This window comes from Muntiacus reevesi, chromosome 16 (genome assembly GCF_963930625.1).
Source record: "Muntiacus reevesi chromosome 16, mMunRee1.1, whole genome shotgun sequence".
Taxonomy (NCBI): Eukaryota; Metazoa; Chordata; class Mammalia; order Artiodactyla; family Cervidae; genus Muntiacus; species Muntiacus reevesi.
In genome coordinates, this window is record NC_089264.1 from 21,156,405 (window position 1) to 21,176,395 (window position 19,991).

General features: G+C 39.9%; 1 protein-coding gene across 5 annotated transcripts in view; it reads left to right on the top strand.

Moving 5' to 3' along the window:
* The window catches only part of SLC9B1 (solute carrier family 9 member B1), a 74,821-nt gene that overhangs the window by 11,200 nt on the left and 43,630 nt on the right, over positions 1-19,991 (top strand). For 3 of the 5 annotated variants that reach the window (XM_065907036.1, XM_065907035.1, XM_065907033.1), the window contains 2 exons: positions 11,984-12,053; positions 13,424-13,544. In XM_065907036.1, the coding sequence (XP_065763108.1) occupies positions 11,985-12,053; positions 13,424-13,544 (190 nt within the window). In that variant the 5' untranslated portion in view covers position 11,984. Of the gene's footprint in view, positions 1-741; positions 797-11,983; positions 12,054-13,423; positions 13,685-19,991 lie in introns of those variants that run through there. The other 2 variants (XM_065907032.1, XM_065907037.1) reach the window with 2 other exon arrangements.

Consider the following 19,991-nt stretch of genomic DNA (forward strand, 5'->3'; position numbering starts at 1 on the left):
GGTGCACAGAACTGTTAACAGGAGTTTTTCTATCAAGAAATTAACTCCCCAAAAAACCAACTGTTAAGAGAAAGATAAAATTCATTAGTTTAATTTATCTGCACTTTAAATTACAAAATTCATCTTAAGGAAATAGGCATTTTTTAAAATTTCAGAAAAAAAAATATGTGTCCAGGGAAAGTGAGAAGTCCAAAGGAAAATAGAGATAAGGAGCTATCTAGAGCAAAGAAGAAAGCAGACAGGCACAATATTAAAAAGGGGGGAAGGGAAACTAGGGTGAGAGCTAAGGCCCATGTGTTCTGCCCATCAGCTTCTGATCCCTACATTCCTCACATACTTGGTTTTTCCCCTTCAACTTGCCCCCATTAAAGTTATGCCAAAAATCTATCCTAGGCAGAGTTTTAGTTCTTCAAAAGTTCCAATCTTTTAAGTTTTTGTTCTGTAGGAGCAGAATCTTTTTCTAAGTTGTCCTGTTAACTTCTTATCTATCTTTACAGTAGCATAGTCTTTAAGGATCTTATTCATTTTATAATTTATTTTTTCTTAATGTATTTGAAATGCTTATGCTTGATGTTAGAAACTCTTACTTTTCTTTCAAAGATGTCCTTCCTGTTAACCATGCAGAATGTTTTTGTTGTCATTTTCAGTATCTGGTATATTTTTATTCTCAGTTCATTCTGCAGATATTTATTGAGTGCCTTCCTTTTATCAAGTATTGTACAGATCAAGAGTACAAAACCCCATATGGTCCTTACTGTCCTGAAGTACGGAGGCTTCCAGTTCCATTCAAGATGGAGTAAGTCCACTACAACCTCTTTTTCACTGCTCATGATCCAAAACTCTGAACAAAATGCAAAGAGCAACTACCTGAGAACTCAGAAAAGTAAATAAAAGCAGGTAGATTGGGAAGGAGAGTCAAAACTATGAAGGTCAATTTCTCTTGCTTTTGTGCCTTTAACCTGAAGGTAGGCCTCGGTCATTCAGCTATTTAAGGCCCACACTGGAGGCCAAAAACTATAATAGAAAACCTACTTTTATTGCCTGAAGATCTGGGAAATGGACCCTGAAGTCCAAAGTGAGTGTGAAGAATCACTGTTATCACAGTTGTTTTCATTTTTCGACTTTTCCCCAAGGGCAGGCACTATTTATGGAATTATGGACAACTAAAACTCAGAGAAAAGTCTCGGTTTCTGACTAGAGAAACCAGGGAAAGAGACCTTGAGAGAAATAGGATTGGGAGGAGGTATGGATTCAGGAGAGGAGAAAGCTGGAGAATGGGGCTCCTTAATTCTGTTTGAACCCAACCAAATGTCTTTTGTCACTTCCAGCTGTGCATGGATGAGATAGGCCCAAAGCAGCGTAGCAATGGCTTTAAAAACTGACCTAAGAATTTTTAAAACACACACAAAAAAACACTGCCCACGTCATAGTGACTGAATGCCCAACCCCTGAGTGGCTTCATGGGACAAACTAATGAGAGTATAGCAAAGGCTTTGTAAACAACTGAAATTGGGACATGCACCCAGAAAGTAAGAGAGAGCTTATTATCTGTATCAACTTAAGTTGATTGCCTGCTAAAACAAACAAAAGGTAAATTATTCCTCAGAGGATTTTAGTAGGAGCCAAAATCTGTGCAACAAAATGTCCAGGATATATTCCAGGAGTACTTGACATGTAAAGAGCCAGAACATGATAAAAAAAATCAACAGATGCCAACACAAAATGACATAGATGTTGGAATTACCAGATAAAAATGGTGAAGCAGCTGTGTTTCATGTGATAAAGATAAGCATAGTCATAATAAATGGAAAGATACTAACAGCAGAAAAATAAAAACAGCTAAAAAAGAAGTAAGTAAGTTTTAATAACTAACAAATATAGTATCTGAAATAAAACATTCACTGAATGGTCTCAATAGCAGAATGGAAATGAACTAGGAAAGAATCAGTGAACTTGACAGATAAATAGAAATTCTTCAATCTGAAGAAGAAAATGAAAAAAAGACTGAAAAATAAAATGAACAGAGTTTCAAGGACCTGTAGGACACTATTACAGAGTCTATAGCCTAATGAGAAAAATACATGAAACAGTCACTCTAATGAAATACATGATTATGAACTGAGATAATACTCTGAAAAAAAAATGATCAAAGTTCTTTAAGAACATAAAACACTTTACCTTACTTAACCTAGGGTCAGAGGTGGTGTCATAAATATTTCTCTGAGGATATGGTCCTTGATCAGGAGGATAAAAGGGGAGTTAACCAGATGAAGAGAAATTTGTAGTGCAGAGTGTTTCAGTTGGAGGGGAAAGCAAGTATATTGGACTTCCCTGGTGGCTCAGATGGTAAAGAATCTGCCTGCAATGTGGGAGATCTGGGTTCGATCTCTGGGTTGGGAAGATCCCCTGGGGGAGGGCATGGCAATCCACTCCAGTATTCTTGCCTAGGGAATCCCCATGGACAAAGGTGCCTGGCAGGCTACAGTCCAAGGGGTCACACAGAGTTGGACACTCCTGAGTGACTAAGCGCACATACACAAGGCTCTGCAGAAGGAATCTAGCAATTTCTCGGAACTGTAGAAACATCACAGTGGCGAGGAGTGAAAAAATGAATGTGGAATGGTATGAAATTAGGCTTGAGGGGAACCCAGGGACTACATTGTGCAGAATCCTGTGGGTTATTGCCACGAACTATATGTTTGTGTCCACCCTGATTTCGTATGTTGATATCTCAATGCGCTTTGTTACTGCTCACAGGCTTTCTCGAGTTGCAGTGAGTGTGGGCTACTCTTCACTGTGGTTTTCACGTTTCTCACTGCAGTTGCTTCACTTGTTGCTGAGCACAGACTCTAGGTGTGCGGGCTTCAGTAGTTGTGCCACACAGATTTAGTTGCTCCATAGCATGTGAAATCTTCCTGGGCTAGGGACTGAACCCATGTCCTCTGTGTTGGCAGGCAGATTCTTAACCACTAGAGCACCAGGGAAGCCCCCTAAGGTCCTTATTTTTAATACTTCCTTTTCTAAAATAGGAAAGCCATAAAGTTAGATATTTGATAGATTTTTTTTCTCTTTCTTTTTAAAAACAGATTTAAGTTACAATGGCCATTTTCTAAATGGGAGCATCTAAAGCCTGTGAGAGCTTTAGTCTATATCTGGCACAGTATCTGATGTATTATAAGCACTTTAGTTTTAAGAGTGTGGACTTGGGAACCAAGCTGCCTGGTTTTGGCCCCAGCTCCATAGCTGTGTGACCCTGGAAAAGTTAATTCAGTTATTCCAGGACAGGAAGGCATAGACAATAGGGGTGAACCAAGGGAAAATGGTAATGTATCTCAGATCTAGGAAAAATAAGTGCGATATCATAATTTGTTGGGAGCATCATCTCAGGCAAAATACCTAGAGAACTATTCCCTAGGAACTAGAAGAGAAGTAGAACTGAGTGTCACTACTGAGCTCAGTCCCTGACTTGCTTAAAGTGACCAGCGCTCCCCCACTCCATACATTCCCTCGAGGAAGGTATCGTTTAGACACTGTATCATTTCTTATACACAACGTCAATGCTTCAATAAAAATGATTGCCATGCCAGCTATTAGACAACACTATATGACCACAAACCAAGACAGAAAATTGACAATAGAAACAGATTTTTAAATGGCCCAGATTTTTGGGTTAGGAGACAGATATGTTAACATGACTATGATTCTAAGAACTAAAACTATAAAACTCTTGGAAGAAAAAATAGGAGGAAAGCTTCATGAATTTGGATTTGGCAATGATTTCTTGAATATTACACCCAAAGTACAGGCAAAAAGAAAAAAAGATGAATCAGACAACATCAAAATTCAAAACGTTTACATGTGGAAGGACACTATCAACAGTTTAAAAGGCAACCCATAGAATGAAAGAAAATATTGATATTTGCAAGCCAGATATCAGATAAGTGATTAATATCCATAACATTTAAAGAACCCTGTAATTCAACAACAACAACAAAACAGTTTTAAAATGGGCAAAGGACTTCAATACATATTTCTTCAAAGGAGATATTTGAATAGACAGTGAAAAGATTCTCAACATCAAAATCATTCAGTCAGTTCAGTTGCTCAGTCGTGTCCGACTCTTTGCGACCTCATGAATTGCAGCATGCCAGGCCTCCCTGTTTATCACCAACCCCTGGAGTTTACTCAAACTCGTGTCCATCGAGTTGGTGACACCATCCAGCCATCTCATCCTCTGTCATCCCCTTCTCCCACCCCCAATCCTTCCCAGCATCAGGGTCTTTTCCAATGAGTCAACTCTTTGCATGAGGTGGCCAAAGTATTGGAGTTTCAGCTTCAGCATCAGTCCTTCCAATGAACACCCAGGACTGATCTCCTTTAGGATGGACTGGCTGGATCTCCTTGCAGTCCAAGGAACTCTCAAGAGTCTTCTCCAACACCACAGTTCAAAAGCATCAATTTTTTGGTGCTCAGCTTTCTTCACAGTCCAACTCTCACATCCATACATGACCACTGGAAAAGCCATAGCCTTGACCAGACGGACCTTTGTTGGCAAAGTAATGTCTCTGCTTTTTAATATGCTGTCTAGGTTGGTCATAACTTTCCTTCCAAGGAGTAAGCGTCTTTTAACTTCATGGCTGCAATCACCATCTGCAGTGATTGTGGAGCCCCAAAAAATAAAGTCTGACACTGTTTCCACTGTTTCCCCATCTATTTCCCATGAGGTGATGGGGCCTGATGCCATGATCTTAGTTTTCTGAATGTTGAGCTTTAAGCCAACTTTTTCACTCTCGTCTTTCGACTTTCATCAAGAGGCTTTTTAGTTCCTCTTCACTTTCTGCCATAAGGGTGATGTCATCTGCATATCTGAGGTTATTGATATTTCTCCCAGCAATCTTGATTCCAGCTTGTGGTTCTTCCAACCCAGCGTTTCTCATGATGTCCTCTGCATATAAGTTAAATCATTAGGGAAATGCAAATCAAAACCACAGTGAGATACCACTTCATATTCATTATGGTGGCTATTAATAAAATAACAGGTATTAACAAGTGTGTGGAGAAATTGGAACCCTTGTGTTTCACTAATGTAAGTATAAAATGGTATAGTCACTGTGGAAAACAGTATAGCAGTTTCTCAAAAAATTAAGCATAGAATAACCATGTGATCCATCAGTTCTCCTTTGTATGTACCCAAAAGAACTGAAAGCAGAGACTTGAGCAGTTATTTGTACATGCTTGTTAGTGCAGCAGGATTCACAATAGCCCCAAAGGTGAAAACAGCCCAAATATCCATCAACAAATGAAGGGATAAACACAATGTGGTATATACACAATTGGAATATTATTCAGATTAAAAAGGAAGGAAATTCTGATAACTTGTTACAACATGGATGAATTTTGAAGACATTTTACCAAATCAGATGCAAAAGGACAAATTTTTATGATTATATTTATATGAAGTACCTAGGGTAGTCAAATCCTTAAGAGAAAGAAAGTAGAATGGTGATTACCGAGGGGTTTGGAGAGGGAAGAATAGGCATTTATTGTTTAATGGATGCAGAATTTTGGTTTAGGAAGATGAAAAAGTTCTGGAGATGGAGAGTGGTGATGTTTGTTTAACAACGTGAATGTATTTTGTTGTTATTCTTCAGTCACTAAGTTGTATCGAACTCGTCTGTGACCCCATGGACTGTAGCCTGCCAGGTTCCTCTGTCCGTGGGATTTTCCAGGCAAGAATGCTGGAGTGGGTTGCCATTTCTTTCTCCAGGGGATCTTTTTGACCCAAGAATTGAACCCACGTTTCCTGCATTAGCGTGTGGTTTCTTTTTCTTTTTTTTTTTTTTTTTAGCGTGTGGTTTCTATACCACTGAGCCACCAGGGAAGCCCATGTGAATGTACTTAATCCCTTTAAAGTGGTTAATTTTATATCATATATATTTTATTAAAATAAAAAAATTCTAGTAACTATGATTAATTAGTGTCAGCCAAAGGGAGGGAAAATATATTATCTTCAAAGAAACAATGGTAAGAGTGATAGTTTAATTCTCAGCAGAAATTATGGGACCCAGCATACAGTGGAACATTTTTTAAATGCTTAGAGAAAATAGCTTCTTGCCTAGAATTCTGTATCTAATGAGAATCCCCTTCAAAAGTGAAGGTGATATTAAGACATTTCAGACAAATAAATAATGTAAGGCTTTATTACCAACAAATCTATAGTTAAACAGGGAAAACATGAAAACAGGCAATACCAAAGTAAATAAGAATATGAGGCAACATAAAGACAGGTTACAACCAGTGCAATTGGTTGTAAGAAAAAAAAGAAAGGAAAAGAGATTAAATGCATAAATAAAACTTCTATTTGTCAACAATATAGTTTATAGTTAGAAAATCCAAAAAAGTTTGTAGATTATTAGAATAAAGTGAATTTTAAGGCCTGTATTATATTAGTAAAAACAAATAGTAAAATGATACTATTTTAGTAATATTGAAAAAAGCATTCAACGCCTAGAAATAAACCTACCTAGAAGTAAGCCTAATGGAAGATGTGCAAGACCTCTGAACAGAAAACTGCAAAATGTTATTAAAGATTATCTAAATAACTGGAAGGATATACAATGTCCAAGGATTGGAAGACTCAATACTAATTAAGATGTCAATTCTGGGAATTTCCTGGTGATCCAGCAGTTAAGACTCTGTGCTTTCCCAGCTAAGAGCACAGAATCAATCCCTGGTTGGGGAATTAAGGTCCCACAAACCTCACAGTGTGACCAAAGGAAAAAAAATATCACTTCTTCCCAAATTACTCTGTAGATCCAGTGCAATTTCAGACCGAATTCCAGTAGGTTGTATATGTGTGCATGTGTGTGTGTACATGCACGTGTGTACATTTGTGATTTGACAACTTGAATCTAAAATTTATACGCAAATGCAAAGAGTCAGTCCAACTCTCTCAATATCTATTATACATGGACTAATGTAGTGTTGCATAAGGATAGAAAACTAGGCCAGTGACTAGAATAGAATCCCCAAATAAATTCACACATGTGTGGTCATCTGGCTTACAGTAAAGGTGACCCTGCATTGTAATGGGTAAAGATGTTATTTTAAATGAATGTGCTGTGCTGTGTGTCATTGCTCAGTTGTATCTGATTCTTTGTGACCCCATGGACTGTATCCTGCCAGGCTTCTTGGTCCATGGGGATTCTCCAGGCAAGAATACTGGAGTGATTGTCATGCCCTCCTCCAGGGGATCTTCCCAACCCAGGGATGGAACCCAGGTCTTCCACATTGCAGGCAGATTCTTTACCATCTGAGCCATGCTGAGTCAATTAGATATCATAAGGGGGAAAATGAACTTTTATCTCTTCCTCACACTATACAGAAAAATCAATTCCAAATGGATTATAGACCTAAATGTGAACGACACAACACTAATGCTTCTAGAAGAATATGTAAAGAGAATAACTTTCTGGGTTTTCTTTCAGGGTTGGCAAAGTTTTCTAAAACAAAGCTCTAGCCATAAGGAGAAAAGAATAAATTGGACCAAATTAAAATAAAAACTTCTGTTAATTCAAAGACATCATCAGAGTGAAAATGCAAGCTACAGAGAATATATAAATGGGTATTTATATATTCAAGAAAAGATCCATTCTAGACTACATAAACAGCTCCCAACAAATCAGTTAGAAAAAATCAACCAATTCATTTTTTAAGTGGATTGAGTTAAATAGATACTTTACTAAGGAAGATATTTAAATGGCCAATAACTATATGAAATATATTAGTCATCAAGAAAATGTAACTTAAATCCGCAATGCAGTATCATCAGAATAACTAAAAGGAAGAGACAAATGATACCAAAGTTAACAAGGATTTGAATAATACTCAAGAGTATTTGGTTCAAATTCCAGCTATGCCACTTGCTAGCTGTGTGACGTTGGGGAAATTACTTAACTTTCCTGGGTCTCAGTTTTAACATCTGTAAAATAAGGATAGTAATAGTAAATAATTCATAGAGTTATGAGAATCGAATGAGATGACTCATGTTAAGTGTTCAGCACAGTGCACCTTGCGTCAGTTGTTATTATCTTTTAATCCTCACAATAACCAATAAATTAAGCAATTATTATACCATTATTTTACAGATAAGGATACTGAGGCCTAGGGAAATAAATAACTTCTATCTCCGCTCCAAATTTCTTGCTTTAGTTCTACTTTTGATAAACATGTAAAGAGTATTGAATAATTGGGCTTCCCTTGTGGCTTAGCTGGTAAAGAATCCACCTGCAATACGGGAGACCTGGGTTCGATCCCTGGGTTGGGAAGATCCCTTGGAGAAGAGAAAGGCTACCCACTCCAGTATTCTGGTCTGGAGAATTCCATGGACTGTATAGTCCATGGGGTCGCAAAGAGTTGGACACGACTGAGTTACTTTCACCATAAACATCATTGGGTAATTGCCAGGCACAAATATTGCTTGAAAAATACCAAGTTTCTCTTATAGCTCCTAACCTGTACATTTATTATTCAGACTCCTTATCTAGGTTTTCAAGTTCTAATATTTGCTCCCCTGGATCCCATGTCCTGCTGTCCTAATCATGTGAGTGCATGCGTGCCAAGTCACTTCAGTTGTATCCGACTCCTTGCAACCCTATGGACTGCAGCCTGCCAGGCTCCTTTGTCCATGGGTTTCTCCAGGCAAGCGTACTAGAGTCGATTGCTGTTTTCTTCTCCAGGAAATCTTCTTGACCCAGGGATCAAACCCGTCTCTTATGTCTCCTGAATTGGCAGGCAAATTCTTTATCACTGGTGCCACCTGGGAAAGTGAAAAAATGTTAGTCACTCAATTGTATCTGACTCTTTGTGACCCCATGGACTGTAGCCCACCAGGTTCCTCTGTCCATGGAATTCTCCAGGCAAGAATACTGGAGTGGGTAGCCAGTCCCTTCTCCAGGGTATCTTCCCGACTCAAGGACTAAACCTGGGTTTCCTGCTTTGCAGGCAGATTCTTTACCATCTGAGCCACTGGGTAAGCCCAGTGCCATCTGGGAAGTGCAATCCTAATGATGACATAGTTGCAGATCTTAAAATATGCTACCTGGTCTCTTGATATGATTCTTGATGAATCCTTGTGTGATTCTTGATGTTATATTTGTGTGTTCCTAGTCCATCTGCCTTGTTATGACTCACAGTGTCACCTCATTCAGGTCACGGTTGAAATGTCCCCTTGATCAGTGTAATATATTTTCTTCAGTGTTAAATTGCAGTCTGAAAATACTATTTTTCCCTTACCCTCTATAGAATATAAGCTCCATGAGAGCAGAAACCTATATTTCTTTTTTGTTTTGCTGCTTTAACCTTCAGAGTCCAGAAGAGTAACATTCAGAAATTATTAAGTGGGTGAAATTTGTGCACTGACCTAATGACTTATGTGCACTGGAACTCAAGTATTTTAATGGTGATGATCCTCTTGAAAATTCTTGAAGAGATGGGAATATCAGACCACCTGATCTGCCTCTTGAGAAATCTGTATGCAGGTCAGGAAGCAACAGTCAGAACTGGACATGAAACAACAGACTGGTTCCAAATAGGAAAAGGCGTATGTCAAGGCTGTATATTGTCACCCTGCTTATTTAACTTATATGCAGAGTACATCATGAGAAATGCTGGGTTGGATGAAGCACAAGCTGGAATCAAGATTGCCAGGAGAAATATCAATAACCTCAGATATGCAGATGACACCACCCTTATGGCAGAAAGCGAAGAACTGAAGAGCCTCTTGATGAAAGTGAAAGAGGAGAGTGAAAAAGTTGGCTTAAAGCTCAACATTTAGAAAACTAAGATCATGGCATTCAGTTCCATCACTTCATGGCAAATAGATGGGGATACAGTGGAAACAGTGGTTGACTTGGGCTCTAAAATCATTGCAGATGGTGATTGCAGCCATGATATGAAAAGATGCTTACTCCTTGGAAGGAAAGTTATGAACAACCTAGACAGCATTTTAAAAAGCAGAGACATTACTTTGCCAACAGAGGTCCGTCTAGTCAGGGCTATGGTTTTTCCAGGAGTCATGTATGGATGTGAGAGTTGGACTGTAAAGAAAGCTGAGCACTGAAGAAGTGATGCTTTTGAACTGTGGTGTTGGAAAAGACTCTTGAGAGTTCCTTGGACTGCAAGGAGAGGAGATCCAACCAGTCCATCCTAAAGGAGATCAGTCCTGAATATTCATTGGAAGGACTGATGTTGAAGCTGAGACTCCAGTACTTTGGCTACCTGATGCGAAGAACTGAGTCATTTGAAAAGACCCTGATGCTGGGAAAGATTGAGGGCAGGAGGAGAAGGGGACAACAGAGGATGAGATGGTTGGATAGCATCACCGACTCGATGGACATGAGTTTGGGTAAACTCCGGGAGTTGGTGATGGACAGGGAGGCCTGGTGTGCTGCAGTCCATGAGGTCACAAAGATTTGGACACAACTGAGCGACTGAACTGAACTGAACTGAACTCTCAGCCTATCCCTTCAGAACTTGACCCAGCTTAAGTGATCACCCACATTTCTTGTTCACAGAGCTTACTAACACTCAGCTTTTGGTCTAACAGCTAATGACAGGTAGTCAGTCTAATAATTTTGATATTTCCTTGAACTAAAATGAAGTTCTACTTTAAAAGGACTTAGAGATCTAATTTTTTTCACCATTTTTCAAAAATAAATGTTATTTTCCGTTTTAGTGTCATAAATTTAGTTATGACTCCTTACAGGATTTTTTTTTTAAATTGGAAGATAATTGCTTTACAATATTCTGTTGGTTTCTGCTGTATAACAACATAAATCAGCCATAATTATACATATACTCCCATCCTCTTAAGCCTCCCTTCACCTCTTATAGGATTTTAAACACTAATATTTTGCTTTGTTAAAGTGAGAATATATGTAAGCACTCAGCATATGGTTTACTCAGATGTTAATGTTCCATTTCATTAAAAACTTTCATTATTAAAATTCAGGGCTTCCCAGGTGGCACTAGTGGTAAGGAACCTGCCTGCTAATACAGAAGACATAAGAAACAAGGGTTCAGTCCCTTGGTCAGGAAGATTCCCTGGAGGAGGACATGGCAACCCACTCCAGTATTCACGCCTGGAGAATCCCATGGACAGAGGAACCTGGTGGGCTATGGTCCATAGGGTTGCTATAAGCACCCAGGATATGGTTTACTCAGATGTTAATGTTCCATTTCATTAAAAACTTTGATTATTAAAATTGTTTTCCTTTAAGAAAATTGATACTTGAAACACATTCTTATCAAGTACTTAAAATTAAAGCTTGAAATCTTTAATTTTGTCCTCAACAGTAACTTAAGAATTGAAAGAAATTTTTAAGGCAAAGATCAACTCAAAGAAGCAAAGGTCACAGAGAAGGTAGAAACAACAGATATTTTAAAATAAGGTTTTTCTAGAACTAATTCTTCCCTTGATGTGATTCTAGTTCACTCTTTTTTTTCCTAGTTCATTTTTATTCAAAATAAAGGTTATTTTATTTTGCTTAAGTGTTGGACCTACAGTCCTTTCTAATGGACCACGTATAAAGACATTATGCTGATAGATGTAGGTTTTAAGTTTAAATCTTTTTGCAGAAGTTGACTGAGTAGAGTAAGTCAATTATGGAAATTACCTCAAACATACTAGTTCAGTGCATGAAATCAAGAACTGAGTTTTCTAATATATGGTTTTAAGATATGGCCCAGGATTATGAGCTACTGAGAAGTATTAAAATTTTTGTGTTGTGATTTTTAAAACTCCTGCACATGACCTTGGTTAATAATTTTAAAAATGACTGTTTGGACTATTTAGACTATTCAGATATCTGACTCGACTGTGATAAAACTTTATGGTAACAAATTAATCCCACTTAACCGTGTTTGTTTTCAAATGGACTTATAATATTTTTCTTTTTTCTTTCAAATTACTTTTAAACATTAGCATGTACACTAAAGAACCACAAAATGAACACTTGGAGGATGAAAATGTCCAGTCATCTACAATTACTGAGGTAAAGACTTAAACTATATTGTAACATATGACATAAAAACCTATCTAACATTAAAATTTATTTTTAAAGTTAATAAGTTTTTTCATATATTTGGTTTAAAAATGAGAAGTGGTCATTTAAAAATAACTAGGTTTTTTTTTTCATTTATTTTTATTAGTTGGAGGCTAATTTACAATGTTGTAGTGGTTTTTGGCATACACTGACATGAATCAGCCATGGATTTACATGTATTCCCCATCCCGATCCCCCCTCCCACCTCCCTCTTTAATAGGCTCTAAGAAGAGGGATGAAAACATGATAAGAGGTGACTAGATTATTTGAGAACTAAAGCAGATTTTAGGAATAATAGAAATTTGGCTTATTATTTCTTGCCATGTCCAGAATAAACTTAGAGGTTTAAGAGTATAAGAGGTAAAGAAAAATGTAAATTAATTAAGATGTTCTGCTGTACATTTGAAGAGATCCAGGTTTTCATATTTGCAAGTGTATAGAGTAAGTCATTAGACCAACTCTTGTTGGTCTTGTTTTACTAAATAATAGTTGGTCATAATTAGAATTATAAATTGTTTACTATTAAAATAGGAGTTTCTACAGTTTTTAAGAGTCAAAAAAGTCCTTTTTAAAAATATTTAAAATACTCACCATTGATTTTAATTACTTTTATCTATAAAGACTTCATTCTAATTTATGTAAATTTATTATAAGTTCTGAAATAAGAAAATTTAAAATAATATGGTTCTACTGGACAGACTTTCCAGAAAAAGATTTCTACATCAGAATTCCAACAGATTAGTCGTGATCCAGTTTAAATAACTTTGATATGTTCCTTCTAGCTAACTTAAGGAACTATTTCCTCTTCATCCACTTATTGCTTATAAATAGGGCTACTCATCTAATTTTCCATGTTCACAGTAATAATGTGAATTTAGTTATGAGACTTGGTGGTTTCTTACACTCATAAAATTGTATGAAAGTATATTTCTTTTTATTTATTTATTTATTTTAATTGGAGGCTAATTATTTTACAATATTGTGGTGGTTTTTGGCATACACTGACATGAATCAGCCATGGGTGTACATGTGTTCCCCATCCTGAACCCCCCTCCAACCTCCCTCCCCATCCCATCCCTCAGGGTCATCCCAGTGCACCAGCTCTCAGTACCCTGCATCAAACCTGGCCTGGCGATCTGTTTCACGTATGATAATATACATGTTTCGATGCTATTATCTCAAATCATCCCACCCTCGCCTAGAAAGATGGTAATGATGAACCTATATGCGAGACAGCAGAAGAGACACAGATGTAAAGAACAGACTTTTGGACTCTGGGGGAAGGTATAGTTCTTAAAAAACTTTTTGTTTTACTTCAGATCCTCAAAGCTGATGAACATGAAGAAACTAAGGAAACCATCTTGCCAGAAACAGAGGAAACAAAATCACAGATAGAAGAGAAGGTTTTTTGTCCTTCACTGAATAGAGCTATTACAAGTGGTATGTGAAATGAGAAATGTGGATTTGATAAATATTAGAATGTAAGCCAATGAAGTGAAGTGAAAGTCAGTCTTGTCCAACTCTTGGCGACCCCATGGACCATAGCCTGCCAGGCTCCTCTGTCCATGGGGATTCTCCAGGTAAGAATACTGGAGTGGGTTGCCATTTCCTTCTCCAATAAGCCAACAAAGCCGCTGCTTAATCTATACACTCCAAATCAGATGAGCAGCTCTATTTATAAGCAATATGTGGACAAAGAGGAAATAGCTCCTTGAATGTGTCAAAAATAATAACTGCTTAACAGATTTATATTTTAGTGTTTGTCATGACTGTTTATGTCAAATTTTGGAAATTAGAAACAATTAATAGATTTTTTATTTGAAACCTACTTTTGACATTTAATTTTAAGGTAACTAGAAGGAACATTATACTTCTGGCAATATTAATGTTCTTATTAAACCTTAGCCCCAAATTTTCAAACAGCTGTTGCCTTTAAAAGTTGTATAAAACTTAGCTTCCCTACTAAAATTTTAGAGCATTTCGTTGTCACCAAATATTTATAAAAGGTTAACATCCCAGATACTTCTAGTTTATGGTCCAACATCATCACTCTATCCTAACAACAAAGAGCTGAACAAATTGAAAATTCAACAAATCAACTCTTCTTAGTTCCATCCAAGAACTGAGGTCACAGGGCAAATTACTGCCCCCCAAATTAGGGATAGTCAGATTGATACAGATAGGAGGAGTGAAAATGCGTTTAGAATCAAACCCCATACCTACCAAAAATGCTCGAGGGCTCAGACTAACCTTGTGTACACCAGGACCCAGAGATCCCTCAGAGACTGAGACAGAATCGTGCGTGAGTGTCTCCGGTGGAGGTACGGGTCAGCAGTGGACTGCCACAGGGGCGGGGCTCTGGGTGCAGCAGACCTGGGTGTGGCATAAGCCCCCTTGGAGGAGGTCAACATTAACACCACCATAGAGCTGCCAGAACTTACATAGGACTAGGAAACCAACTCTTGGCGGGCACAAACAGAAACTTGTATGCACCAGGACCCAGGAGAAAGGAGCAGTGACCCCACAAGAGACTGACCCAAACTTGCCTGTGAGTGTCCAGGAGTCTCTGGTGGTGGTGTGCGTTGGTGGTGGCCTGCTGCAGGGCTGGGGCCACTGAGTATAGCAGTGCATGCATGGGATCTTTTGAAGGAGGTCGCCATTATAGTTTGGCCTTTGGTACATAACAGAGAGGGAACACAGCCCCACCCATCAATAGAAAATTGGATTAAAGATTTACCGAACTTGGCCCCGCCCAGCACAACAGGACCCAATTCCCTGCTTAGTCAGTCTCTCCCATCAGGAAGCTTCCATAAGCCTCTTATCCTTCTCCATCAGAGGGCAGAGAATGGAAACCACAATCACAGGAAACTAACCAATCTAATCACATGGACCATAGCCTTGTCTAACTCAGTGAAACTATGAGCCATGCCGTGTAGGGCCACCCAAGACGGATGGGTCACGGTGGAGAGTTCTGACAAAACATGGTCCACTGGAGAAGGAAATGGCAAACCACTTCAGTATTCTTGCCTTGAGAACTCCATGAACAGTATGAAAAGGCAAAAAGATAGGACACCGAAAGATGAACTCCTGAGGTCGGTAGGTGCCCAATATGCAACTGGAGATCAATGGAGAAATAACTCCAGAAAGAATGAAGAGACGGAGCCAAAGCAAAAACAACACCCAGTTGTGGATGTGACTGGTGATGGAAGTAAAGTCTGATGCTGTAAAGAGTAATATTGCATAGGAACCTGGAATGTTAGGTCCATGAATCAAGGCAAATTAGAAGTGGTTGAACAGGAGATGGCAAGAGTGAACATCAACATTTTAGGAATCAGCAAACTAAAATGGACTGGAATGGGTGAATTTAACTCAGATGACCATTATATCTACTACTGTAGGCAAGAATCCCTTAGAAGAAACGGAGTACTCATCATAGTCAACAATAGTCTGAAATGCAGTACTTGGATTCTTTTCAAAAGCTACAGAATGATCTCTGTTTGTCTCCAAGGCAAATCATTCAAATCACAGTAATCCAAGTCTGTGCCTCAACCAGTAATGCTGAAGAAGCTGAAGTTGAACAGTTCTATGAAGACCTCCAAGAACTTCTAGAACTAACACCCAAAAAAGATGTCCTTTTGATTATCAATTCAGTTCAGTCGCTCAGTCATGTGCGACTCTTTGCGACCCCATGAATTGCAGCACGCCAGGCCTCCCGGTCCGTCACCAACTTCCGGAGTTGACTCAAACTCATGCCCATCAAGTCAGTGATGCCATCCAGCCATCTCATCTTCTGTCACCCCCTTCTCCTCCTGCCCCAAATCCCTCCCATCATCAGGGTCTTTTCCAATGAGTCAACTCTTGACATTAGGTGGTCAAAGTATTGGACTTTCAGCTTCAGCATCAGTTTTTCCAGTGAACACTCCGGACTGATCTTCTTTAGGATGGACTGGTTGGATCTCCTTGCAGTCCAAGGGACTCTCAAGACTCCTCTCCAACACCACAGTTCAAAAGCATCAATTTTTTGGTGCTCAGCTTTCTTCACAGTCCAGCTCTCACATCCATACATGACCACTGGAAAAACCATAGCCCTGACTAGACGGACCTTTGTTGGCAAAGTAATGTCTCTGCTTTTTAATATGCTGTCTAGGTTGGTCATAACTTTCCTTCCAAGGAGTGAGCGTCTTTTAATATCATGGCTGCAATCACCATCCGCAGTGATTTTGGAGCCCCAAAAAATAAAGTCTGCCACTGTTTACACTGTCTCCCCATCTATTTCCTATGAGGTGATGGGACCAGATACCAAACTAAGTTTTCTGAATGTTAAGCTTTAAGCCAACTTCTTCACTCTCCTCTTTCACTTTCATCAAGAGGCTTTTTAGTTCCTCTTCACTCTCTGCCATATGGGTGGTGTCATCTGCATATCTGAGGTTATTGATATTTCTCATGGCAATCTTGATTCCAGCTTGTGCTTCTTCCAGCCCAGCGTTTCTCATGATGTACTCTGCATATAAGTTAAATAAGCAGGGTGACAATATACAGCCTTGACGTAGTCCTTTTCCTATGTGGAACCAGTCTGTTGTTCCATGTCCAGTTCTAACTGTTGCTTCCTGAACTGCATACAAGTTTCTCAAGAGGCAGGTCAGGTAGTCTGGTATTCCCATCTCTTTCAGAATTTTCCAAAGTTTATTGTGATCCACACAGTCAAAGGCTTTGGCATAGTCAATAAAGCAGAAATAGATGTTTTTCTGGAACTCTCTTGCTTTTTCGATGATCCAGTGGATTGGCAATTTGACCTCTGGTTCCTCTGCCTTTTCTAAAACCAGCTTGGACATGTGGAAGTTCTCAATTCACATATTGCTAAAGCCTGGCTTGGAGAATTTTGAGCATTACTTTACTAGCATGTGAGATGAGTGCAATTGTGCGGTAGTTTGAGCATTCTTTGGGATTGCCTTTCTTAGGGATTAGAATGAAAACTGACCTTTTCCAGCCCTGTGGCCACTGTTAAGTTTTCCAAATTTGCTGGCATATTGAGTGCAGCACTTTAACAGCATCATCTTTCAGGATTTGAAATAACTCAGCTGCAGTTCCATCACACCCACTAACTTTGTTCGTAGTGATGCTTTCTAACGCCCACTTGCCTTCACATTCCAGGATGTCTGGCTCTAGGTAAGTGATCCCATCATTGTGATTAGCTGGGTCATGAAGGTCTTTTTTGTACAGTTCTTCTGTGTATTCTTGCCACCTCTTCTTAATATCTGCTCCTTCTGTTAGGTTCATACCATTTCTGTCCTTTATTGAGCCCATCTTTGCATGAAATGTTCCCTTGGTATCTCTAATTTTCTTGAAGAGATCTCTAGTCTTTCCCATTCTATTGTTTTCCTCTATTTCTTTGCATTGATCGCTGAGGAAGGCTTTCTTATCTCTCCTGGCTATTTGGAACTCTGCATCCAAATGGGAATATCTTTCGTTTTCTCCTTTGCTTTTCGCTTCTCTTCTTTTCAGAGCTATTTGTAAGACCTCCTCAGACAACCATTTTGCCTTTTTGCATTTCTTTTCCATGGGGATGGTCTTGACCCCTGTCTCCTGTACAGTGTCACGAACCTCCGTCCATAGTTCATCAGGCTCTCTGTCTATCAGATCTAGTCCCTTAAATCTATTTCTCGGAGGAGTCAAGATGGCGGAGGAGTAGGACGGAGAGACCACTTTCTCTCCTAGAAATTCATCAAAAAAATAACTGAACGCAGAGCAAACTTCACAAAACAACTTCTGATCGCTAGCTGAGGTCATCAGGCGCCCAGAAAAGCAGCCCATTGTCTTCGAAAGGAGGTAGGACAAAATATAAAAGATAAAAAGCGAAACAAAAGAGCTAAGGACTGAGATCCATCCCGGGAAGGGACTTAATAGAGGACGTTCCCAGACACCGGGAAACCCTCGCACTGGCGGGCCTGGGGGAAGTGTTGGAATCTCAAGAGTTTGAATCTGACTGGGAGGGATAGAATAAATAAAACCCACAGATTACGAGCCTAAAAGCAACTCCCAGCAGAAAAGTACCCCAGACGCCCGCATCCGCCACCAGCAAGTGGGGGCGGAACGGAGAGGGGCGGGCGGCATTACTTGGGGCAGGGTCCGGGCCTGAGCGCCCTGAGGACAATCGGAGGGAGCTTTTGTGAGTTGCCAGCTTGAACTGTGGGACAGCAAAAGAGAGAAAATTAACCCGCCCGAACACACTGCCGGCCGTTCGCAGAACAAAGGGACCGAGATTCTGGGCGACCGAAGTCCGCCGGGAGGGTCGTGGCGAGACGGAGGGCGCGGGCGCCCGACCGGCGCGGGCGGGAACTGGGGCTGGGGACGCGGAGGGCAGAGGGCGCGCACGCCCGACTGGCGCCGGCAGGGACTGAGACTGGGACCGCGCGGGGCAGAAGACGCGCCGCACCCGGGGAGAGAGCGCCCGTCAAGCGCCTGGCTGCCTGGACCGCTCGGGCGGCGTGGGGGCTGGAGCGCGGGCCCAGCTTTGTGTGCTGTGCTTTTGTGAATCGCCCGAGGGCTGGAGCCGCGCGCAGCATGGCGCGCGCTTCAGACAGAAGAGCCTGGAGCCTGAGCAGCGCAGACCGAGAAAAGAGCGCAAGCCTCTCCCGGGAGCGCCGGCCCCTCCCCGCACAGCCCCTCCCCGCACGGCCCCTCCCCGCAGCGCGAGGGAACTAGCTACCTGAATAAGAATCCACCTCCGCCCCCTGTGTCAGGGCGGAAATTAGGCGCGGAAGAGAGACCGGCAACAGAACCCAAATGGAACCGCTTCAGAAGGGACCGGTGCAACAGATTAAAATCCCTGAAGAAACCACCGACTGACTACACCGGAAGGGCCTGTAGATATCGAGAAGTGTAAGCTGGAACGAGGAGCTATCTGAAGCTGAGCCGAACCCACACTGACCGCAACAGCTCCAGAGAAATTCCTAGATATATTTTTTCTTTTTCTTTTCTTTTTTTTTTTTTTTTAAGTAAGGAAAAAAAAAAATTTTTTTTTTCTTTTTTCTTGGTTCTCTTTTATTTTCCTTTAAAAATTCCTTATTACTCCCCCATTACTCCTTAACTTTCATAGATTTTTACGATTTTTTTTAATTAGGCAAAACAATTTTTTTTTCTCTTTCTTTTTTCTTTTTTTTTCTTTTTCTTCTTTTTCTTCTTTTTTTCTGTTCTTTTTTCTTCTTCTCTTCTATTTTCTTTTTCTTTTTCTCTTATTTCTTTTAAAGCCCTCTAGCACTCCTTTTACTGCGCCTTAATTTTCATTTTCAATCCACTATAACCTTACAGAAGAAAGGGAAAAAAAAAAAAAGAAGAGAAGCCCTATTTTTATACCAAACTTCATATATATTTCTAAAATTTCTTTTGTGTGTTTTGGTTTTTGTTTTTAATATAGTATTTTTAAGAGTCTAACCTCTACTCTAGATTTTTAATTTTTGTTTTTCAGTATATGATATAAATTGTGAACATTTAAGAATCCAATATTCAGCTCCCATTTTTATTCACGAATGTGTTGATTATTCTCTCCCAATCTTGACTCTGTTTTCTACCTCAGAACACCTCTATTTCCTCCTTTCCCCTTCTCTTCCCAATCCAATTCTGTGAATCTTTGTGGGTGTCTGGGCTACGGAGAACACTCTGGGATCAGACAACTTCGTAGATCTGTCTCTCTCCTCTTGAGTCCCCCTCTTTCTCCTCCTGCCCATCTCTATCTCCCTCCTCCCTCTCCTCTTCTCCATGTAACTCGGTGAACCTCTCTGGGTATCCCTAACGGGGGAGAAACTTTCCACCATTAACATAGAAGTTTTATTATCAGTGCTGTATAGTTGGAGAAGTCCTGAGACTACAGGAAGAATAAAACCGAAATCC